Source organism: Miscanthus floridulus, chromosome 1, assembly GCF_019320115.1.
Source record: "Miscanthus floridulus cultivar M001 chromosome 1, ASM1932011v1, whole genome shotgun sequence".
Taxonomy (NCBI): Eukaryota; Viridiplantae; Streptophyta; class Magnoliopsida; order Poales; family Poaceae; genus Miscanthus; species Miscanthus floridulus.
The window spans coordinates 153,390,310-153,414,897 of record NC_089580.1 but is presented as its reverse complement, the minus strand read 5'-3'; the positions used below and the strand labels follow the sequence as shown (position 1 = coordinate 153,414,897).

Here is a 24,588-nt window from a genome sequence, read left to right as displayed (position 1 = left end):
TGGCCTTCACGGACGTATTGCTGGATGTGTATACGCCTCCTCCTGGGTGACGGACTCGAAGCGTGTCGCGGCCAAGTCCGATCTATATGGCTGTCCCAGGCTGTCGAGAAAGCACAGGGCCGCCGCTAGACTCTCCACGCCATGACACGCCGCCGCGAGTTGCGTCGTGATGTTGCCTGGATCAGCCGAGTTGCCACGAACGACGTAGCTAGATCTTGAGGTAAGCCATCTGGTTCGCCAGAGGATCAGCACGCACACCCTCTACCTGGCGTGCCACTGTCGACGAAATCTGGTCGGCAGTCTACCGAGGGATATACCTACGGTAGTAGATGATCGGTGGAGGTGCGCGTAATAGGAACCGGATGGTGACACAAGGCGCAGAGACAGCGATTTAGACAGGTTCGGGCCGTCTGATCGACGTAATACCCTACGTCATGTGTCTTTGTTGGATTGTATTGAATATGAGATGATTTCGAGGGGATCCCTGCCCGCCTTATATAGTCTGGGGGCAGAGTTACAAGTCGGTTAGATCTAGATCTGTTCGGGTATATGGTAAGTATTTACAAGGAGTATGATATCTATCATATCCGAACAAATCATTCTCTATCTTCAAGATTCATTTCTAAAACTGTGTGATGCATGCCGATCAGTGTCTTACATCATACGCCTTCTTCTTATGGGTTGGACCATCCCTGATGCTACGACTTATGTCCATTTTCGTGGGTATCTGATGTTATACCCCCACAGGCATCATGGTAGACAGTGAAGAGGTCTCAGCATAACTGCATAAGCGCTAGAAAAAGTTTAGAAGCTTATCTCTTTTCCTACTTTCTGAAAAATGTCTTTTTCTTCAGGAGAAATATTTCTCAGCAATGCATCATGCAAATGGAAAAGGGGTTGTAGTGTTCGTCCTTTTCTGGAGCATGTCATATGAGAAATTAGCCAATCTTTATGCTGTCAGATAGTCGTCGAAATGATGATCACTGAGAATGGCAGAATTCTTTAGTGAGCAGTGGTGAGTGGATGAAGGAAAATCAAAAGATAAGGAAATGAGCAGGACGAGATAGAAAGCGGAGGTGGTTAAGCATTGGCATCGAAAGCTAAAATAAAGTGATAAAAATCGGTCGCACACGGTTGCTCGGGTAATAAATATAAGTAAAACAAAAGGACCAAATGTTTACCAGCTAAATTGTCCAAGTTTCTGAGCTTATATATGTACATGAAAATGCACATAAAGGTAAGAAGGGGGCCAATTACTGTTTGTTCTAATCGCAAAAAAAAATAAAAAACTGACCAGACAGCAAAATTGCAAGTTTTTTTTTGTTTCGCGACTATGTCTAAGCACGATTTTTTAAATAAGAGTAAGCAAAATTGTGAACTCCTAAACAGCGGTTTCTGCGCCAATTACGATGGCACAGTTTTAAAAGTCTGCATGGATGCTTCTGAGATCCAGTCCACAGCGTTTCCATTGATGAAGACTGAAAGATCCAGTACATGAACATCGAGGTTCTGTTCTTTGCAGCGTGTTTAGTTCCCACCCCAAAATCTAAAAAGGTGCTATAGTACCCAATACATCGAATCTTACGATACATGCATGGAGCATTAAATGTAGACGAAAAAAAACTAATTGCACAGTTTGGTTGGAAATTGCGAGACGAACGTTTTGAGCCTAATTAGTCCACGATTGAACACTATTTATCAAATAAAAACGAAAATGCTATAGTAGCCCAAATTCTCAAATTTGAGCAACTAAACACGCTCTTGATTGAGTGTGCCTGTACTCTGTAGCCTGTGCACATAGATATGTAGAGTCAGTCCTGTGTCTCTCTACTACTAGGTGCCAACAAGCTGTACCCAATCTGAGTCCGGATCCTCCATCAGCCCATGGACTACGTATGCCTTCCCATAAATATGCCTACAGATCTTGGATTCATCTCTCACCCACCAAATTGTTGGTTACCGGTTGCAACCGACAACCAAATGCAGAACAGCAAGGGCATTTTCCTTCAAAACAAATATATAGTGCAGAAATGGCATGGAAGATGGCAAGGGAGCTCAGCTAGTAGCCCTACTAGTTCCAGTTGAACGGGCTGTTGAAATGGCAAACAGAGGAAGGTTGCAGGTTCATAACCAGGCAGCTCAAGTTGTTGCCATGAAGAGACCACTCATCAGAGAGGGTGTTTAGTTGGGTGAATTTTAGATTTTGGGCTACTGTAACATTTTCGTTTTTATTTGACAATTAGTGTTCAATCATGGTCTAATTAGGCTCAAAACGTTCGTCTCGCGATTTCCAACCAAAGTGTGCAATTAATTTTTTTCGTCTATATTTAATGCTCCATACACGTATCGCAAGATTCGATGTGATGGGTACTGTAGCACTTTTTTGGATTTCGGCCTGGCAACTGAACACGGGCAGAGTTGTGATTCTGCAGATCTTGCCTGCACATTTAGTGCCCCCACATGCAGCCTCACCTGCAATACGTCTTTTCCTTCTTGTGAAGAGGGTCCTGCGGCGAACTTGTTGGTGGAGTGGAGTGGAGTGGTCTAGAGATCTCGGCACCATGTCATGGGTTACATATGTGATGCTGCTGCTGGTTCTGTACGTCTTTGTGACTGACTATGCAGCATTCATAAATCTGCTCATCAGTCTCACGCGTGCGAACACGGGGGAGCTTCTGAGATCCAGTCTTTGTGACTATGCAACATTCAACATGCTAACTGGCTGTCAGGCACGTTAGCACATTAACTGATGGGTCCTCATGTTCATTGTCCTGCACAAAGAAGAGCACTGCATCAAGTCAAATGAAATCTGTAAACTTGATGGAATTTAAGGGGAAAAAGCTTATATAGGTTGGTTACCGGCAAATATGCCCGCGCAGTTCAACGAAAAAAAACTAAATGTAATTGAATTTGAAGGGACCGTGACGCCTAAAAAGAGAGGGTGAATTAGGCAACTTAAAATTCTAACTCTAAATTATGACCTCTTTTTCTAACCTTAGCAAAACATATGCAAAAGATAAACTATCTAAATGTGCAACTACGATTTTGCTAGTGTGTTGCTATCTCTACCGCAGAAGGAGTAATATAATCAATGTAATGCGGAAGCTAAGCAAGGTAGAGATATGCAAACTCCCATCGATGACTCTGGTATTTTTATCGATGTATCAAGAAGCGCGCAAGCTTCCCCCTAGTCCTCGTTGGAGCCCCTCGCAAGGAATCTCTCTCAAGGGCCAATCTCCCGGTCGGTGAACTCCGTGGATAGCCTCGGGCCTTCCCCACGCGCAAGTGGGTCTCCGACGTGCCTTCCAGCAAGCCTCTCCCGGATGCTCTCCGTCGTTTTCACTATCAAGTTTCTGGCCGAACCGCCGCGGGCCTTGTTCCCTTTCGGTACACGGTGGCAGCCACAACAGAAACGTGGTTGGTGTGATCTCGCAAGACTACAAGCCCCTCCAATGTATAACAATGGTGCGCGCAAGCACCGGGTAGTAAGAGGTATGCAAACCTCACTAAACACTAGGCCTAAACCTAGAGCAAGCGCATAAGCGGTGGTCTAATCAACCTAAACACTTCGCAAAGCACCTACGCTAATCACCTAATGAAACACTAAGCACTGTGCATATGGAGACCACTCAAATGGTGTATCAACACCCTAGATATGTTTTCTCAGCTCCACCCTCTTTAAATGGCTGGTTGCGGGTCTATTTATAAACCCCACTGAGAAAGTAGTCGTTGGGGATAAAATTCCGCTTTTCTACTACTAACCGGACGCTGATCACGTCCTGACCGGTCGTCCCGACCGTTAGAGACGCGATCAACTGATCAGACACTGCCAGCGTCCGTTCACATGTCACTGGACACGTCCGGTCACAATTTCGTCGCTCTGGAACCTTTCTGTACTCGATCGGAGGCTGCAGTTCTGCGTCCGATAGATTGGCCGCCAGCGTCCGGTCAGTACTGAATATGTTGCCGGTGATGGTGAACAGTACCATCAGTGTGTCTGGTCGATTTCAGTACTCAGCGTCCGGTCGCTGCTGCTGACGCCTGTTGTTGCCGAGCCTCTTGATCGGAGCGTCTGGTCACTTTCCTCCAGCGTCCGGTCACCTCTATGAGCTCGTTTCTTCGCGATCTTGCGTATGGCTTGGTTCCTATCTTCGTGCTTGGACTTTGCTTGATATCTTGGGTCTTCTCTTGTGCTCCTAGGGTCTTGCTTATGGTATTGATCATCGGATCATCATGTCGTCTTTGTCCAAGTCACGTCTTGCATCCTATTGAACTACAAAATAATCACTTGCAAATTCATTAGTCCAACTTGGTAGTGTTGATCATCAAACACCAAAATCCAAAGTAAATGGGCCTAGGATCTATTTTCCTTACAATCTCCTTATTTTTGGTGATTGATGACAACACGACCAAAGCAAGCAAATAATAGAATTTTGAAATTTGAATACTACCTACTTGCTAGGATGCAATGCAAGAGGCAAGGTTATATGATGCTAAAAGATACTACTTGTAAAACTAAAATATACCACACAAAAACGTATCTTGCCCTTGTAAATGTCCCCATGTGGCATTATGGATTTAAGCCTTGCTTCCTATAAATTCTCCCCATTACATAGACTAATCCATAATCCACTATCCTTCATTTCTCAGACCATTACCACTTATAATTTATTATTATCTAGCTTTTGGTCCTACAAATTAATGCTTGCTTTTAGTCCTCTAAATTCTCCCCCTTTGGAATCAAACACCGAAAAGGAAGACATTAGTAGCACAAGAGAGGGTCAAACTTTGTGATCCTTTGTATGTAGAGTGGAATATGTCACAAAATTTGACTTTTACATTATATAGACTAAGCTCCCCCTAAATATATGGTAGATAGCCAATCTTATGCATAGTTGGCAAACTATTGCACAAGGGAATTTAATCTATATAATGCATGGAGAAAGCATATAAATATCAAAATAAAGTCAACATGATGATATCAGTTTAGAAATACCACATGTGGAAACCAATTTGATTTCTACCACTCGCAATAGGTGGTGGATATTTGAAGTATGATGCTTAGCTCCGGGGACTCCATTTTCCTTGCATTGAGACCACTACACACATGATAAGCTCGGAAGGGTGTTAGTCTCAAAGCATCAAACTTGTAGAGTAACCTCCCCCTAAATTTGTGCACACAAGTATGGAATACTTGTAGAAAACATTCACATTGATTTTAGAATAAAAAATACCACTTGAAAGATGACATCACATGAATGTGAGAGTCATTTTCGAAGGCGATATTCGGGAGAAATTATCTACAATTTGGACTTTGGCACATATTAGATGAGCAATCGAAAGACAAGCTATGTGTCATGCTCCTAAATAATTTTAAACCATGTAGATTTGCTCCAAGGGTTAAGAATGAAACCAAGCAAGCCTACCATAAGATATACCTAGTGTATGTATAACGAAAGATATAAGCATGCAAATGCAAACCTAGGCATGAAAAGTGGCTAGATGCTTAAAGATGCTACTTGTAGGAAATTAAATCTAGTACCACTTGAAGAAAATTGAATCTAGTTACCTAACATGGGAATGGGAATTTGGGTCCATAGTATTCACTAACCCACTTGACAATGATCTTGTAAATCATGATGCACCCCATGAAATGCACCCATACTTTACCAAATCTCCAAATTCTCCGATATCCAATAGACTTCTCACTTCCCTTTCGAGATCCAAACCTTCTTGGTGCTCTTCATGTTGGAAATAATTTCCTTTGGCACCCAAAAGCGTTTGACCCCATTATTGGCTTGCTTGTTCATCTTAATGGCCACCACCTTGTCATTCTTCTTCTTCAAGAGATAAGGTGTGGAGACCTTTTTTCACCTTGTTGGTGTAGGTGTTGGAGAGCTTGCTTGTTTGCTTTTTCTCTTTCTTCTTCGCTCCTCCTCCATTCTTCACCTTGCACTCATAGGACTTATGACCTTCCTTGTGGCACACGTAGCAAACCACGATTTATCCTTCATCAAGCTTCTTCACTCCCTTGTTGGTGTTATCTTGATGAAGTTGAGCTTGCTTCGCCTTGCATTTCTCTTGAGTCAAGTCCTTGGTGAGGCGAGCTACTTTTTGCTTGAGTTGATCATTCTCCTTTGCAACCTCTTGTGTGTATGTATCTACAACAACTTTCTCAACACAAACTTAGTTGCACAAGGGTGAGTCCAAACATAAATCATTATAAGAAGTAGAAGCATCCTTTTTAGGCATGTTCAAGATAGAACTTTTCTTTTTAGATGCCTTGGTGGGGGTTGTACCGATGGCTTCAAGATTAGCAACTTTATTAGTTAGATCATCACAATGTTTGCACATGGTTTCCATTTTAGCAAGCAAACTTTTATAAGCATCTTGTGATCTAACTAACTTTTCTTTTAATTTTTAATTTTTCTTTACAAGTTGCACATCATTGATTGTGCATGCATTTGTTATTGCACTAGCCTCAAGTTGCTTAATTTTAGTAGATAGTTCAATATTGAGATTAGCAAAGTTCTCATATTATTCAAGCAAAGTTTTATATGCTTCTCGTGAACTATCTAGCTTTTCTTTTAATTTTTCAACCTTCTTTTGTTGACTAGTGTAAACTTTAGCATAATTAAGATTTTGTTGCACAATTTTATCATAAGAAGGCATTTCATCATCACTATCACTCTCACTAGAGGATGAGCTTTTGTTACCTCATGCCATAAGGCACATATGAGAAGAGCTTGATGATGAGTGCTTGTGGCCTCGCCTCTTGTGATGGTGTTCTTCTTCACTTGAAGAATCATCCCATGACCTTATTGATGTGAGGGCTTGGTTCTTGCACGCCTTCTTCTTTGTCTTGGGTGTGGGCTTGTTTGAACAAACTTCCACAAAGTAACCCAACTCGCCACATCCATAGCATCCTCTCTTTCTTTGCTCATTTCTTTGATTGGTGAAAATGAGATCTTGAATTTGGATGGGCACACCCTTGACATTGAGCATTTGGATCATCTTCTCCACCTTGTTGATAAGTTTGATTGATTCTTCATCAAGGTCGGAGGTGGAGGAGGAAGATTGATCATCATCATCTTCTTCTTCTTCTTCTTCTTCTTCTTCTTCATCTTCACTTGAGGAGCTTGAGCTTGAACTTATCTCAACTTACTTTCCCTTCATCTTCTTTTTCTCACTACATGTGAGAGTTTTGCCTTTCCTTGATGAAGAGGCTTCTTCTTGACCCATCTTGCGTGACATTTCAAATGCCACTATCTTGTCAATGACTATGGCTGGGGTCATGGTGCTCAAGTCCTCCATGTTGTGAAGGATGGTGATAATGTTTATATATTTCTTTTGTGGTAGCACGGAGATGATCTTCCTCACGATGTCCACGTCATCTAGCTTTGTTAATCCTATAGAATGGAGCTCATTGATAATTAGATTCAAACGAGAATACATATCACAAACAAGCTCATCATCATTCATTTCAAAGGAATCATAATTTTGTTTAGCTAGACAATGTTTTTGCTCACGGACATCACTTGTGCCGTCATGGAGCTCTTGAAGTTTTAACCAAATTTCATGTGCTGTATTTAAAGTGAACACTTGGTTAAACACATCCATGCTAAAAGATCCAAACAAGTAATTTTTAGCTTTAGCATTGAAATGCATTTCTTTCTCTTCACTCTTTGTGGGTTTATCGGGATTCTTGATGGGTTTCATCCCGTCACGAGTGACTCTCCAAACACCAAAATCAACCGCCTCAAGATGACAAGCTATTCTAGCTTTATAGTAAGGGAAGTTAGTGCCGTCAAAGTGCGGAGGCCTAGAGGTATCCATCACAACCACTCTAAATAGCGTCGGCTCAACGGTGGTTAAGCCAAAGGTCCAAATTGAACCAACCGGCTCTGATACCACTTGAAGGGGACCGTGACGCCTAAGAGGGGGGGTGAATTAGGCAATTTAAAATTCTAACTCTAAACTATGACCTCTTTTTCTAACCTTAGCAAAACATATTCAAAAGTTAAACTATCTAAATGTGCAACTACGGTTTTGCTAGTGTGTTGCTATCTCTACCGCAAAAGGAGTAATACAATCAATGTAAATACGGAAGCTAAATAGCAAGGTAGAGATATGCAAACTTCCATCGATGACTCCGGTATTTTTACCAAGGTATCAAGAAGCGTGCAAGCTTCCCCCTAGTCCTCGTTGGAGCTCCTCGCAAGGGCCAAGCTCCCGGTCGGGTAACTCTGTAGATAGCCTCGGGCCTTCCCCACGCGCAAGTGGATCTCCGACGTGCTTTCCGGCAAGCCTCTCCCGGATGCTCCCCGTCATCTTCACTATCAAGTTTTTGGCCGAACCGCCATGGGCCTTGTTTCCTTTGGTACACGGTGGCGGCCACACCACAAATGCGGTTGGTGTAATCTCGCAATACTACAAGCCCCTCTAATGTATAACAATGGTGCGCGCAAGCACCGGATAGTAAGAGGTATGCAAACCTCACTAAACACTAAGCCTAAACCTAGAGCAAGCGCATAAGCGGTGGTCTAATCAACCTAAGCACTTCGCAAAAGCACCTACGCTAATCACCTAATGAAACACTAAGCACTATGCATGTGGAGATCACTCAAATGGTGTATCAACACCCTAGATATGTTTCCTTAGCTCCAACCCCTTTAAATGGCCGGTTGGGGGTCTATTTATAAGCCCACTGAGAAAGTAACCGTTGGGGATGAAATCCCGCTTTTCTGCTACTGACCGGACGCTGATCATGTCATGACCGAACGTGTCCGGTCGTCCCGACTGTTAGAGCCGTGATCAACTGATCGGATGCTGCTAGCGTTCAGTCACATGCCACCGGACACGTCCGGTCGTAATTTCGTCGCTCAGGAACCTTCTGTACTCAATCGGACGCTGCAGTTCTGCGTCCGGTCATTTGCCACCAGCGTCCGGTCAGTACTTAATATATTGTCGGTGATGATGAACAATACCATCGGTGCGTCCGGTCGATTTCAGTACACAGCGTCTGGTCGCTGCTGCTGACGCCTGTTGTTGCCGAGCCTCTTGATCGGAGCGTCCGATCACTTTCCTCCAGCGTCCGGTCACCTCTGTGAGCTCATTTCTTCGTGATCTTGCGTATGGCTTGGTTTCTATCTTCGTGCTTGGACTTTGCTTGATATCTTGGGTCTTCTCTTGTGCTCCTAGGGTCTTGCTTATGGTGTTGATCATCGGATCATCATGTCGCCTTTGTCCAAGTCACGTCTTGCACCCTATTGAACTACAAAACAATCACTTACAAATTCATTAGTACAACTTGGTTGTGTTGGTCATCAAACATCGAAATCCAAAGTAAATGGGCCTAGGGTCTATTTTCCTTACAGAATTAAAATACAATCATGATAGTTTGACATAAATATACTATAACTTTTATTTTTAAACTATCTATGTGTTGCAACGGTAAAATATCGAGTTTCATTGCTTTCTTTGAGAACCCATAAAAAATATACTCCCTCCGTTTGGCTACAAGCCTAAAATTACGGTTCATCCGTATGAGATATTTTCCTTTTACCAACCACGACGGAGTCCATAGTCGAAATAAGATCAAGCGATTCGTTGTGCAAAAGGCAATGACTTACATGAATTTCACAGCGCTCACACTTCCGTAGTCTCCAATCCTTCTTCCGTGGCGACAACAGTACACACCACCCCGAGTCATATAGAAGCGCCTCCACGAGCGTCCTCCTTGCAAAACGTCATTCCAGGAGCACGAACACCCTGAGTCCGCTAACTCGCCGTCACGGGTAGGGATGGCAACGGGTCGGGTGAGATGCGGGTGGAGCAAAAACCCGTCCGCAATAAGACCTGCAACATACAGCTACATCCGCATGTGATGAGACCCGTGGGTAAGAAATTACACCCGCACCCACGGGTCACCCGTTGGGTTTCGGGCGCCCATCGGGTCTGCCACAATAGAACAATAATACATTATTATGAATTTGGAAAGTAACAATTTAGTATATATAAATCTGTGAAACCACGTTGCTTAGTCACAAATCACAACTCAAAAGTTCATATTTTGCATTACAAACCATTACACATCCACCGCTACACGACTTGGCATGCTGTATCGCTACACAAACAAAAAGGAAACGTAAAGAAAACAGATCAGTACCCACATCTGTTGAAGAGCCGAACACAACTCAAAAGTTCATATTTTACATCACAAATCATTACTACTACCTCCACCGCTCCACGACTTGACATGTTGTATCACTGCACAAACAAAAAGAAAAAGTAAAGAAAACAGATCAGTACCCACTGTTGAAGAGCCGAACGGGGTGAGTTGCTGGCCCAAACTGTCTTTATTTGTTTGCAGCCCTCCTGTTTTATATATAGACAGCTAGAAATCCTAATCAAATATATCTCTCCTATCTTAAATCTAAATAGGAATTCTAATCCAAATAGAGATGTATCTGTAGCTTCTACCTTTCTTATGGTAATATTAAACAAAAATTCTTTGGTTTTAGTTTTTTTGTTTTTTATTTCACCTTCACTTTCCTATTTCTACCCGGACTACGTTCGGCTTTTTCCTCGCTAGATTGTTTGTCTGATGTTTTTTAAGATTTTTCTTCTTCCGTAGTTTTTTTCAATGTTTTTTCTTTTCGGCTTTCCTTCTTCTATAGTTTTTGTCCGTTGTTTTTTCCCTCTTTTTTCTTCTTTTGTTTTTTTTCTTGGACTTCGATCTTTTTCTTTTGCCTCGGTAGATTGTTTTGTTTGTTTTGTCTAAAGTTTTTGTCCTTTTTTGTCTGAAGTTTAGAAGTTAGATTAAACTCATTGGGAAAGAAAAATAGGAAAATAAATAGCACCGCAGATGCACTCCTATTTGAACTCGTTGATAGTAATTAACTATGTATCTGGATCCTAAAAAGTAGTAGAATGAGGTGATGGACGAACATACACTACCGGAAACACCTAAGTTGCCGAGTGTCCCCACCTTTGCCGTGGGCAAGATTCTGGCTAGTGCTGGCAGAGTTGAGTTATTTCTTCCGCCAGCTTTGTGCCAAGGAGTTGTCTCAAAAAGTGGTTGAGGACTTGGAAAGAATGGCGCCGGTGCTTCTCTATAAGTTGGAGAAGATATTTCCACCTGGCTTCTTTGTTCCGATACAGCATTTGATCTTGCACCTCCCGTATCAGGCACGAATGGGGGGGCCCGTGCAGGGCCGTTGGTGCTATCCAATCAAGAGATGTCTAAAGGTTGTTCGAAGTAAATGTAAGAATAAAGGCAAAATTGAGGCTTCCGTTGCAGAGGCATACATTCTGGAGGAGGTGTCAAACTTCACAACAAGTTACTATAGTGACAACCTTCCCAGCGTGCATAATCCACCCCCTCGCTACAATGTGGGCGAAAATGAATCGAACCTCAGCCTTTTCCGAGGGTAGCTCGGAAGTGCAAGTGATTGGAAACCCATGACATTGAGACATGAAGAGTGGCGCACTATCATGCACTATGTGTTGACCAACCTTCCCAAAGTGGAGCCGTACATGCAGTAAGTTCACAACGAACTTGTTAAATATGCTGTCACTATTCGGTATCCAACTCTCCTGTTTCTATTGTTATAGGGAATTTCTTGATCACTACTGGCATCTATCAAGGGAACCTACCCCACAGGAATGTGATACCCTTCTTAAATAGGGTGCGGGAAATGGAATGCCCGATTTCATTTCTTGGTTCACACAGAAGGTATTGTCCAACTTTGCTCGTACTTAGTTTGACATTATAAGTTGCTCGTACTTAGTTTAACGATATATCCTGCTTGAGCTTGCAGGGCCAAACCGATGAGTCTATGGATCCCAAGTTAGCACAGGTGTCCAGTGGCTTTCTGTATAGGGTCAGGTCATTTGCCGCTTATGACGTGAATGGATATCGCTTTCACACGACAGCACATGAGGAAAGTCGGCCCAATCGAAGAACCACAAATACCGGAGTTCTTATGCCCGGCACTGATGGGGCCGATTATTATGGGAGAATCGAAGAAATCTACGAAGTCAAATTTCATGGTTCCAAACCCCTTAAGCCTGTCATATTCAAATGCCATTGGTTTGATCCTGCAGTAACGAGACGGACCCCTAATCTTGGGCTGGTCGAAATTCGTTAGGATTCCATCTATCCAGGGGAAGATGTCTATGTTGTTGCTCAATAAGCGACGCAAGTTTATTATCTACCATACGCGTGCCCAAACGACGACCGTCTTAAGGGTTGGTATATTGTGCAGAAGACATCGCCACATGGTAGACTACCTCTCCCAAATGATCAAGATTACAACTTAGACCCAAACACATATGATGGGGAGTTCTATCAAGAGGAGGGGCTAGAAGGGAGTTTTGAGATAGACTTAACCGGTGTGATCGAAATGGAAGTAGATAATGAAAGGGTTGATGAAGAGGACGATGGAGATGAGGTGTAAAATGTGCAAGACTTAGAATTACTTGAGCGAGTGTGTATAGGCAATGCCGATGATGACAACATTGGTCCTTCGGATAGTGTTGATTATTTCAACATGTGTGATAGTGATGATGAGAGTTATGATCCGGCTGATCCCGATCATGATGCCTATTTCTAATACAAGTAATACTATCATTTTCTAATTATGTTTCGTTTATTTTGCATTTCTTTTTCAGGTTGTCCTGTTTATATGTGCTTATTGGTTTACTCTTTTTAATTGCAGGTGATTGACAAAAGATGGTGGGTGGTATGAGGTCTGTCGGGTCGTTTTACCGGAGCTCGGCGTCCGCTCCAGCTGAGGAGGCTCCTGCAGCTAAGGAGCCGCCGCGGAGGCGTAGGGGTCGGCCGAGAGGCCAGGGTCGGCAGGCGCGTGCAGCGACTTGGCCGCCGTCGCCTGTACCTCCCTCGTCTCAGGAGGAGGCGGAGGAGGAGCAGCACGAGCACGAGGAGCACGAGGAGGAGCAGGCCGAGCAGGAGGAGGGCGAGCATGAGGAGCCCTCGACGGGGGGTTCCTCTTCCTCTGCTTCGAAGATCTAGTTGCGAGGCCCTTCATGCCTCCTGGAATAGCCTATACCTTTCACGAAACGGCCGGTGATTTGCCCCAATGGGCCAAGGTAAGTATCTTAAGATGTTATCGCTACTTCATTTGTATGTTTAACATGGCAAAATACAAACTAATATTTTTTCGTTAATCACTTGGACAGGGGATGGAAGGTTGTGGCTGCAGGTGATCACAAACGCCTTCCCGGTGGAATCCTGGGTCTTCTGTGTAGGGAACACTTCCCCGGCCTAGTGGACTGGGCAGGAGGGGTGGAGCCGGCCTACACGTTCGAGCACTACGTGTCTGCCCCCGATGCACGAGATCGGGAAGGCAGGAAATTCGACAACAAGGCGCAGCGGGTTGTGAAAGAGCTGTGGGTAAGCCTTCCCCGCACTATCTTGCTCAATACATCGCATTCCTATCACATCCTTGAAATAATGACTACATACATAATGTTTATATGCAGGATTTCTACAGATGTGACGAGGGATACGAGGAGAGGGCCGAGAGGCATGCTCACAAAGCCTGCTATAAGCTCATGAAGGACATGCACTACGAGGCGCGTGTCCTGGCTGTACAGCAATACAAAGCTATCTTTGAGGAAGTGAAGATCGACAAAGACCTCGCAAGAACCTTGACGCTGGCCAAAGAGCAATACATGCTGGTAAATACTATTTCTTCCTGAGATTAAGTACACTTATTGTGATCTTCTTATATGACAAATGCTTGTTGACGTGTAGGTGCCTCCAAATTGGGTGGCCGGTAAAGGCGAATGCTAGAGGAGGATGGTGGACAAGTGGTGCTCCCCGGAGTGGTTGGAGACACACGCCGCTTGCCGGGAGCGGCGTTTGATGATGATAGGTGCACCACACCATCAGGGGAACCTTACCCTTGCCAAGTACGCGGAGAGATGGGTACGTGACTTCATTTATGTATTCTAACGCTTGCTTCTGCATAGTTTCTAATGATCTTAATGTTTGTTTCACAGTCGGCGTCACATGGTGGCGCACCTTGCTCCCAGGTGAAGGCATGGGCTATGGCCCACAAGGGCAAGGCGACGTCCGCCGTCGACTTCAACCCAGAGGACCCCCCTCGGCGTACAGCAATCCCTCCATCTACAGCCGTCTCACCGAGTACACAACGGCGGCCAAGGCGGTCCATGGGCCGGAGTATGATCCGAGCACCCAGGATTTCGAAGGAGACCTTGTCATGAGGGTGGGAGGAGGCAAGAAGCATGACAGGTACTGGCTTGGCGACAGTGTCATCGACACGACCACTACTTCCACTCTCTCCTAGATCCGAGCAAGCGACACGGGCCAGAGGCCGCCCATACGCCCACGGCCGACCAGTACACAGCACGCCATGCAGACTTTGTAGGTTATTACTCTTTTATTCGTCGTTCATTGTTTCTTACATACCTTTGATTTCCATTATAACATTAGGGTGAAATTTTGTAGGCCGAGCTAGAAGAAGAGAGGAGGCAGAGAATAGCGTTGGAGGCGAAGATTGACGCTGATCGGCAGAGGCAGGAGCAGATGCTTCAGTGGATGCAAAATCTCGGCGCGAAGATGGGTGAACCTCTGCCACAAGCGCTATTCCTTCCTCCTCGTCCTCCTGAAGACACTCCTGTGAGTACATCTATCCCCATGTCCACTCACTCACACACACACCAGCACACACACACTCACACACACACACACACCAGCACACACACTCACTCACACACACACACCAGCACACACTCACACTCACACACACACCAGCACACACACTCACTCACACACACACACCAGCACACACACATACTCACACACACACACCAGCACACACACACACTCACACACACAGTTGTATTTGTTGTATTGCCTTTTGAATTGCAATGCTACTAGCTATATATGTCTCAACAATTTCTTTTGCAGCTATCAAGTAATCTTATCTATTCTTTGTGCAGGGTCAATCGGCGGCATCAAACGATGTACCTCATGACCCACCGCAGCAGTCGCCGTGGTCTAATTGGTGATTTGCTTCTTTTCATGTGTTGAACTTATTTCTTGTGTTGCACTTATGCTTGTAATGCACTTGTGGTGGATACTTTAAACTCGAACTTTATGTTGGTATTGTGGTATGACATTTGTGTACCATTGTGGATTATTGTGATGTATGTGATATGTGGTGTGTGGAGATGGTATATATATGTGCTGTGTAATATATCTGTGCTGTGAAACATATCTATGCTGTGATATATATATATATGCTGTGAAATGTAATGCAAAAACAAAAAAAAATTCAGATTTCTGAGGCTTTGCCGAGTGTTATGACCAAGACACTCGGCAAATATGAAATATTTGCCGAGTGTAGGTATTATCACACTCGGCGAAAAGCTATTTTTAAAAAAACCAAATACTGTTTCAAAAATATTTGCCGAGTGTCTACCTGCGCGGCACTCGGCATATTATTATCATTTACCGAGAGCAGCACTCGGCGAAAAAGAATTCTAAAAACAAAAAATATTTAAAAAGAAATGATTTGCCGAGTGCCTTGCCGTTTGACACTCGGCGAAGTCGCTGTTAACGGCGGGTCTGGCGTTATGACCGGTTTTTTTCGCCGAGAGCCAAACTGCACACGGCAAACACTTTGCCGAGTGCCCGATAAATGGCACTCGGCAAAGTTGGCTTTGCCGGTACTGTTTATGGCGTGTGCTCTTCGCCGAGTGTTACACTCGGCGAATAATTTGCCGAGTGTTTTATGTCTTTTGCCGAGTGTTTCGGGCACTCGGCAAACTCAAGGAGTCCGGTAGTGATATGAGCATGGCTTATGAGTCCGGGTCACATACACGACCCAATACATTTTCGAATTGGACATTGTATCGCGCTAGACAAGAGCTATTATAACTCGTATGAGCACGGATATATATAAGTCCGGACGGAAGAAACTCTTCATTGTCCGGTAATTATAGGGAGATGAACCAAAAAATGGATGGACAAAAAAAAAATAGGCTGAAATTTTGCCTCTTTATTAGTAGGCATAGATATAGATATAGATATAGATTTATTGCATTAACTGAGTTAACAGTGCATGGTCACACATCTCCTTATGAACCTTGAATTGAGCACAGGCCACAGGGACAACGCATGCGCGTTTCTGCTGTACTAGGATAGAGTTACAGGCAAATGAACAGCAGTTTTATGCTGTCACAACTCACAATTGCTACCGTTGCATATCTAGTAAATAAGTAGTTCAGAGATCTTTTGCAGTTAAGATCGCTCATACACTTGAGACAAATTTGCAGGTCCTCGACTCATTTCATATCTGTTTTTCCCCCTTTTTTTGTTCAGACTTAATTTACTGAGTGTAAAAGCGCGAAGAAGAAAATAGGCCTGAATGACAAACCCTAACCTAAAAGTGCTCTACTTGCATTTATATTGACACGTGAGGGTGTACAAGTACAACCGCCTTCGCTTTTGTACCTACTGAGCTAGCCTATGAATCAGTTACAGTACGATCGAGTAGCGTGTCGGTCACTAGGTCCAAGCATGTGCATCTCTCTAGCTACTTACCCGCACGCGTCGCTGCTCTTCGATCTCTGCACCCCCTCCAAGTTCAGAGGCGTTTGCACACCTGCTGCACTGCATTGCATTGCATAGACTGACAGAAGATGGCAACGCTAGCGGTGCTACTCTTGCTCGCCCTGCTCTCCATGACGTTCTCCTCTTCAGCTCAAGGCTATGGCGTCGGGCGCTGGATCAATGCGCACGCCACCTTCTATGGCGGCGCCGACGCTTCCGGCACGATGGGTACGTACCTTGATCAGTTGGCCCCCCGGCGAGCTTCTTTTACCGATCGATGCTGTTGCTGCCTAATGAGCGTGGTTGATCATCAATTCAATTGCTGCTGCCTCCAATACCTATAAACTAATAAGGAGCAATGCACAGGTGGCGCGTGCGGGTACGGCGACCTGTACGTACAGCCAGGGCTACGGCACGGCGACGACGGCGCTGAGCACGGCGCTGTTCAGCGGCGGGCAGAGCTGCGGCGCGTGCTTCGAGCTGCGGTGCGCCGGCGGCGACCGTGGCTCGTGCGCGCCGGGTCCGGGCGGCTCGTCATCATCCGTCGTGGTGACGGCCACCAACCTGTGCCCGCCCAACTACGCGCTCCCCAACGACGCCGGCGGGTGGTGCAACCCGCCGCTGCGGCACTTCGACCTATCGCAGCCGGCGTTCCTCCGCATCGCCACGTACCGCGCGGGCATCGTGCCCGTCGCCTACCGCAGGGTGCCGTGCCGGAGGTGGGGCGGCATCCGGTTCACCGTCAACGGCCACCCCTACTTCAACCTCGTGCTGGTCGCCAACGTGGGCGGCGCCGGCGACGTGCGCCTCGACGGCCAGCCGCTCTCGTTCAGGGTCACCACCAGCGACCGCCGCTCCGTCGTGTCCTACAACGCCGCGCCGGCCGGGTGGGCGTTCGGCCAGACATTCACCGGCGCCCAGTTCCGTCCCGTAAACAACAGCCAACAATATTGCTGAAACAAGTTCAGTTTTTGCACGTGTACTGGGTGCGGCTTCACTGAATGTCTGAATCGGTCATTCAATGAGATATATACATACAGAAGCATGACTGCGTGGGCTCATCCTTTTGCATTTGTATATAAGATTTTGTACGTTTGGTGTATCCGAAACGAGGCTGCAAATCCGGATTTCTTCGTGTATATCGTAGCTAGCGCTAGCTGGAAGTGTTGAGAACGCGCGCGGAGGAGCAGGAGGGGAGTAAAAGCAAGATCGATCGCGGCAGGGATTTGTTTCCATGCATGGCGATCGCGGCAGTAACTTGGACGCGCTGGATGGTTCAAATCTTAGCCGCATCCAACACACTTATCGCATCAGGAATCCGGGATCCGGCGCACAAGGAGAAGGGATTTACACGGAGCATATCTGAAATTCATGCGCGGCAGATCGCGCCCCGCCGTCAATGCTGAGATACAGCTCAATTGCCCGATCGAGGATATGCATGGCGTCGCCGCCCGCCCGCCCGCTTATATAGCCAAGCGCGTGCGTGCGTGGATGGAAGACGGAGATGGATGAGCGCCGGCGCCGGCTCAGCTAGAGAGATAATATTGATTGAAGATCATCGATCGCGGCGGCGACCATGGTGAGCGGAGAGGCCAGCGGAAAGAAGCGGAAGGCCTCCGCCGCCGAGGACACCACGTCGCCGGCGGCGAGGCGGGAGCCGCGGCGAGGGCTGGGCGTGGCGGAGCTGGAGCGGATCAGGGTGGCGCTCGAGATGGCCGATCGCTGCTACGCCGCCGCGTCGTCCCTGTCGTCGGCGCCTCAGCATCACCCGCCGCCGGCGCTGCCTCTGGTCGTGCATGCGGCCGGCGTGGCAGCAGCGCCGGCACAGAATCAACACGTACGTGCGCCTGCCGATTCCGATGCAGCCCACTCTCTCCCTGTTCTCAGGCACTGTCAGAAAATAAAGAAAGTATTTTTAATTTCAGCAGTACAAGAATTTACAGGTCGGAAATGGAGCTGTTCATCACCTGCAAATGACAAGAGGGTATTTGGCTCCGTATTGCCTCGCCCAGCATTATTACGGCAATGATTCTTTGACCAGGCAAGTATTAGTACTACACAATTTGCATTTTTTTACCCATCATTGTGTTGCTTGAAGACGAGAAAGGCGTATATATATAAGCAAAATATAATGGCCTGTGACTTGACTTGCTTTAGACTCGTCACGATCATGCTTGGTTGGTTGTGTGCATCACGCAGCAGGCTGTTTACAACGAACGGCGGCCACACTTCGTCCCATCAGAACCATCATTCGTCTCATCAGAACCATAATCGTCAGGCCGATCAGGTTCAGAGCGCCGTCACTTCACTTCCTGTCATGGGACAGGCTGCGTCGTCTGAGGTATCTATCTATATATATAGTATCTACCAGTACTTCCTCCCTCGAACTCTAACCTTTTTTTCTTTTCTACGTACATCCTTTATAATGTACGTATAATGTACGTAGATATAATATATATCTAGATACGTAATAAAAGCTACGTACAACCGACTTATAATTTAAAACATAGATTTTTACTTAACAATGTCCCCATAGGCTATGAATGTTTGGTTGATTTAGTTTACAGTGGCAAGTGTTGTTTACCTGGTCTGACGTGCAGAGCTCATCAACGGCGAGCCAGCGGCAGGGTCCTCGGCGAGCGCATGCCAAGCCTGGCCAGGCGACGCCGTTGGCGCTGCCCCAGGTCGCATTCTTGGACCTCGTCGATTCAGACGACGACACTGCCGGCGGCGACGTCGAGGAGCTGGACTTAGAGCTCAAACTATAGAACGAATTAGATTTGCTGTCAAAATGTTAGGTTGTTGATGATCCAACAATGTGTTCAATTCTTTATTTGCATAGAAGCCGTCAAAATTCATTGTAACTAAGTACACACTTCAAGCGTGCCGTACGCGTACGTAGATTCCCATTGTATAGAGCAGTTTGGTTAAACAGGAATGCCTAGTATAAATAAACAAATAAATTTAATATAAAGTTCATTCTTTAGTGTAATAAAAAACAAAAAGTCGTCTTAATGATGCGTTGACGTAAACTTCGCACAGCGCCTTCCACCCGGCCCCTGCCCGTACTATAAAAGCGCTCCTCCCCCACAATTTTAAAAACCATATAACTATAATAAAAAATAAAATAAAGGCTCGACGCCTCGACGTCGTCGTCACCTCTCTCGCCGTCCACGAGTCACGGCGGGCGGCGGCGTCGGCCGTCAGCGGCGGCCGGGGGTCCCGGCCGCTCACCACCATGCCTGACCCCACCACCAAACCCCCCTCGCCACGGCCCCGCCGCCGCCGCAGGCTCTGCGGCCTCTGCCTCGGCACCGCGCTCCTCGCGCTCCTCGTCTCCGCGCTCGTCCACGTCGTCGCCCCGCCGCCGCGTCCCGCCCCCGCCTCCGCCTCCGCGCTCTTCTCCGTCTTCATAGACGGAGGCAGCACGGGCACCCGTGCCCACGTCTTCGCCACGGGGCGCGACGGCCGCCCGGATCTGACCCGCTCCACCGTGATGCGCGTCTCCCCGGGCCTCTCGTCCTTCGCCGCCGACCCGGCGCGGGCCGGGGAGTCTCTGAAGCCGCTGATAGATTTCGCGAGGGATGAGATTGGCGGCGCGGGCGGCGCCGCTGGGGAGGCGGAGGTGCGGCTCATGGCCACCGCAGGGCTGCGCCTGCTCGAGGAGCGCGCCCAGGAGGCGATCTTGGCGTCTTGCAGGGACGTACTACGAGCCTCTGGGTTCCGGTTCGAGGACGCGTGGGCCAAGGTGATCCCAGGTACTGCTTTCCTCTTGCCGTTCTCTGCCACCTGGGGAAGTGATTGTACTTTAGCTCTCATGCTCAGTGGCTGATTGCATTGTGGATACAGAATTGGGTGTTTAAATGAAATGATCAATAATGCAATGAATTGGAAATGCTAACTGATTCCAGGTGTGTATGTAAAGAGAGCGCCAATTGCTGCTGGTTCGTTGTTGCAAACTTGCAATAGATGTGAGCTGATGGATTTGGAAATGACTAGCAGAAATATGAATGGCTATGCAGCTCTGGGCATTACTATATGGCATTTCTGTTGGTTGAGTAACAGACCAAAAACTTGAATCAAAACGAAGCATAAAGTTTCATTGGGGGTATGGTGTGTAAAAGTGCCCTTTTGAAATACTTTCAACTTGTTTGCTTACACTTGTTGGTACCTCTTTTACAGGCTCGGATGAAGGTATCTATGCTTGGGTTGCGGCAAATTATGCTCTTGGCAGACTTGGAGGGGATCCTAACAAAACCGTTGGAATAATTGAACTTGGGGGCGCTTCAGCTCAGGTTCAGCGATGAGTGCATACACAGTTTGTGATCCTTTCCTCTGGGATCTTGGATCTTGTTTAAATACAGTTCATGCTAATGAGTCCCTGATAGTGTACTAAAATTCAAAAGGACTCACTTACCTGAAATTATGATTTCTGTAAGATTTATAAATGCCTTCAGTAATATAGGATGGTCAAATTCCACTTATGGTTTCTTGATGTCAATACATATAATAGTTTTTATTTTTCTGGTCATATTCCAAAAATATGTTTTTTTTACAAAGTAACTGTTGCTGTTTTGTTTCAGCTTACCTTTGTTTCTGATGAAGTACTTCCACCCGAACTGTCATATAATTATACTTTTGGTGAAAGAACATACACTCTCTATACCAACAGCTTTTTAAACTTTGGTCAAGTGAGTTATTTATATCCACTGACTCTTCTACTTTGTATAACCTTGTGAATCCTACAATAGATTAACCGGCTGATGAATCATTTACTTCCGCAGAATGCAGCTCAAGACTCGTTCCATGAAATGCTGAGGTCAAGAGGTATTTGTTTGGATTTAAATTTTCCTTACTCTATCAATATGGTCAGCCTAAACTTTAGCACTATTGAAAGCTTTGTTTCTGAGACCTGTGGTGTCCTGTTCCTGTGTCATTGGGAACATGCACTAGACCTAGGCGACTAGGCGTAACCGCATAACTAAGACCTTATGATGTCCCATGGCATTGAGGACACTCCTGGTGCCTCAAAAAACAATGCTTGCAACTATAATTAGGAATTCAACACCTGATGTACAAGGGAACTAAGTCTCACAAAATATATACTCTGAATGAAGAGTTCATTCACACTGTCACACGACTAGACACTACTTCATGAACACAGTGCCTATAAGTAATTCTTATTACAATTATTTTGGTATGCTATGTAAGTACAAATGTACCTGGACCATAGTTATAGAATAGGAGTCATTTTAGCAGTTTGATGAAGTGAGCGCTTGACTGAAAATTTTCTGAAGCAGTTACTCATTCCATTGGTTTATTGTATACTTGGTAACTAAACAGAGTGTAAGATGTGTGGGAACCAGGAAGGGATTAATATGTTGTGTTTTCTACAGTTTCATTATAGTCTATGGAGCTACTAAGTACTAATTACCATTCGAAGTAGCTCTTCAAGTTCACCACCCGCATTTGCAGGCTCTTCCAAAAATGGTACACTTGCTGATCCTTGTGCTCCCAGAGGATATTCACGCAATGAAGAAGTGATGGTGAGGATGAGCGGTGCTTCAAGGTCGACATTAGAGAACCAATATGTTGATAATGGGACTGGAAACTTTACGGAGTGCATATCTTCTTCGCTGCTTTTACTGCAAAAAGGAAAGGGTAAGAAATATATGCAAAACTACAAATCTTTGTTCAGTTGTTCACATACACTGACATAAAAATCACTTGAAGATAGATGTTTTTCACTGATGCACCAAGTCAATACCTTTTGCAAATCTCATGCGCTTCAAATATTTTGCCTAACTGTTTCTGAATTAGTATACCTGAACAAGCTCAATTTAGCATGATGTCTGACAGATTAGTGCCACGTGTATCTCATATAAATGCAGAAAAGTGCCAGTATCAACATTGTCACCTGGGATCTACTTTCGTACCTGAGCTGCGTGGATACTTCTTGGCAACTGAAAATTTCTATTTTACTTCAAAGGTCCATTACATGTTTCTTTTCTCCTTTTGCATGTCAACCTTTTCTTCTGACACTTCTAACTCCTGTACATTCTCTGTCAGTTCTTTGGACTTAAGAAGTCTTCATCACTATCTGATTTTATGTTTGCTGGAGAACAATTTTGCAATCAGGATTTGTCCACCCTTAGAAAAAAGTATCCTAATAGGTCAGATGAACATTTTTCACGGTATTGCTTCTCGATGGCATATATTGTGGCTCTACTGCATGACAGTCTTGGTGTACCACTGGATGATAAGAGGCAAGCATATTGAGTACGCCATAGTGAAATTTACTCCCAAGTGATCCCATATGCTCATCTAATTTAATTTTCTCCTGATTAGGATTGAGTATTCAAACCAGGTTGGAGACATTCAGGTTGAATGGGCTCTAGGAGCTTTCATCACACTGATGCAAAATACAAGTTTAAAGCCATTACACACCGCTGCAGAATCAACCCATAGCAATAGACCATTGTTTGCTGTGCTGGGAATGTTTCTTTTATGTGGAGTACTTTTTGTATCAAGATGGAGGAAGCCCAAGACGAAAATCATATACGACTTAGAAAAAGGTCGATACATCATAACACGCATCAGCTGACGCTGAACCTTGTGCAGAAGAACTATATTTATACGACAGGAATAGATGTTGTTGTGTTGTACAACAATGTACGAGTTCAATTCTTTGTGTTTTATCTTAGGTAGCAGAGCTGGGTGGGTGGAGCATGGAAGATAGCGCATTTGTGCGTATAGAAGAATGTGTAGAACAATTTGTCATGTGTTAATTGAATTATTTTGGTGAATAAATATAGTTGTTTTGTTTCATCTAATGAGCTCGATATGTCTCACACAACAATTTGTCATGTGTTAATTAAATTCTTTTGGTGAATAAGTAAGTATAGTTATTTTTGTTCACGTTATGAGCCTGGAATTTCTCAGATACACATATATGGAGATACTGTAGTTGTAGGCAAAGTTTGTGGTGACTGGTGGAGTTCATGGAATTATGGAAACTAGATTCTTGGTTCACACACTGATACATTCATACCGGGATGCAAATGCAATCATGCAAGCTGGACTGGAAGTTGTTGTTGCCCTTTTGTCTCGGATTTCCGACGGTTCATATAAGATTATTATTAAGCTACAACTACTGTGTCAAGATGGCCGAGTTGGTCTAAGGCGCCAGTTTCAGGTACTGGTCCGAAAGGGCATGGGTTCGAATCCCATTCTTGACAGATTATTTTTGTTTTTGTGCTCAACTTCTGTGTTTTGCTCCTAAGTGAACCTCTGTACTTGGCTACTTTCAGAGTTCCTTTTGTCTTTTATGCTAAACATCTGTTTTTTGCTCTTTCCCAAATGGACCTTAGTAATTTAAAGTAGAGTTCTTTTTGTTTTTTGTGCTAAACCTCTGTGTTTTCCTTTTCTGAATGAAGCAGAGTTCTAGCCGTTTTCAACACAACAGTAACAAAAATGTAACTAGTAAAAAACCGTACTGGCCTTTATAGCTTTATATACGTATTTTTTCAAATAATACTATGCAGATACATATACTCTGCAGAACCTTAAGAGCATCTCCAAGAGTATCCAAAACTATCTCTCAATCTAAGATTTGTAGCAAAATTGAAAAAAAACTCATCTCCAATAATTTTCAATCCCACCTCCCAATCTTTTAGCACTTACAAAAAAATCACCCCCACGCACGGAAAAATCCGCGGACTCACGATCCTGCGTATCCCGGGCGTCTTCTCCTTCGCGCGCCAAAGAGGAGAGCCCCGCGACATTTTACACGGGAGATGTCGGTGTGATGCACCCGGATGGGTACATGGAGATCTGGGACCGGTCCAAGGATGTGATCATCAGCATCTGGGAGAACATCATCAGCGTGGAGGTGGAGACCGTGCTCTACAACCAGCGGCGAAGCCAGTGCATATGTGTCGGGGTCATGCGACCCCGATAACTTTGTACGAATCAGTGGAACC

General features: G+C 45.2%; 1 protein-coding gene, 1 non-coding gene and 1 pseudogene across 2 annotated transcripts; all 3 read left to right on the top strand.

The window, feature by feature from the left end:
- Positions 1 to 16,652: 16,652 nt before the first annotated feature.
- On the top strand, positions 16,653 to 17,574 carry LOC136498306 (expansin-A21-like; annotated as a pseudogene).
- A 2,136-nt stretch (positions 17,575 to 19,710) lies between these two features.
- Positions 19,711 to 23,439, top strand: LOC136498297 (probable apyrase 6). The gene is made up of 8 exons (XM_066494243.1): positions 19,711 to 20,364; positions 20,789 to 20,901; positions 21,190 to 21,297; positions 21,391 to 21,433; positions 22,082 to 22,267; positions 22,498 to 22,595; positions 22,676 to 22,872; positions 22,955 to 23,439. Exons 1-8 carry the CDS (start codon positions 19,845 to 19,847, stop codon positions 23,208 to 23,210), a joined length of 1,521 nt encoding a protein of 506 aa, XP_066350340.1. The 5' UTR covers positions 19,711 to 19,844; the 3' UTR covers positions 23,211 to 23,439.
- Positions 23,440 to 23,763: 324 nt separating this feature from the next.
- TRNAL-CAG (transfer RNA leucine (anticodon CAG)) lies at positions 23,764 to 23,844 on the top strand. Its single transcript has one exon. It is a non-coding gene; the product is annotated as a tRNA-Leu (tRNA).
- Positions 23,845 to 24,588: the final 744 nt, after the last annotated feature.

What these genes read in the sequence shown, in the direction of transcription:
- LOC136498297 (XM_066494243.1), top strand. Translation starts at nt 19,845, where the DNA reads ATGCCTGACCCCACCACCAAACCCCCCTCGCCACGGCCCCGCCGCCGC. An exon ending in TTGGGGGCGCTTCAGCTCAG is followed by an intron (nt 20,902 to 21,189) that starts GTTCAGCGATGA and finishes GTTTTGTTTCAG; the next exon opens with CTTACCTTTGTTTCTGATGA. An exon ending in TGAAATGCTGAGGTCAAGAG is followed by an intron (nt 21,434 to 22,081) that starts GTATTTGTTTGG and finishes CCGCATTTGCAG; the next exon opens with GCTCTTCCAAAAATGGTACA.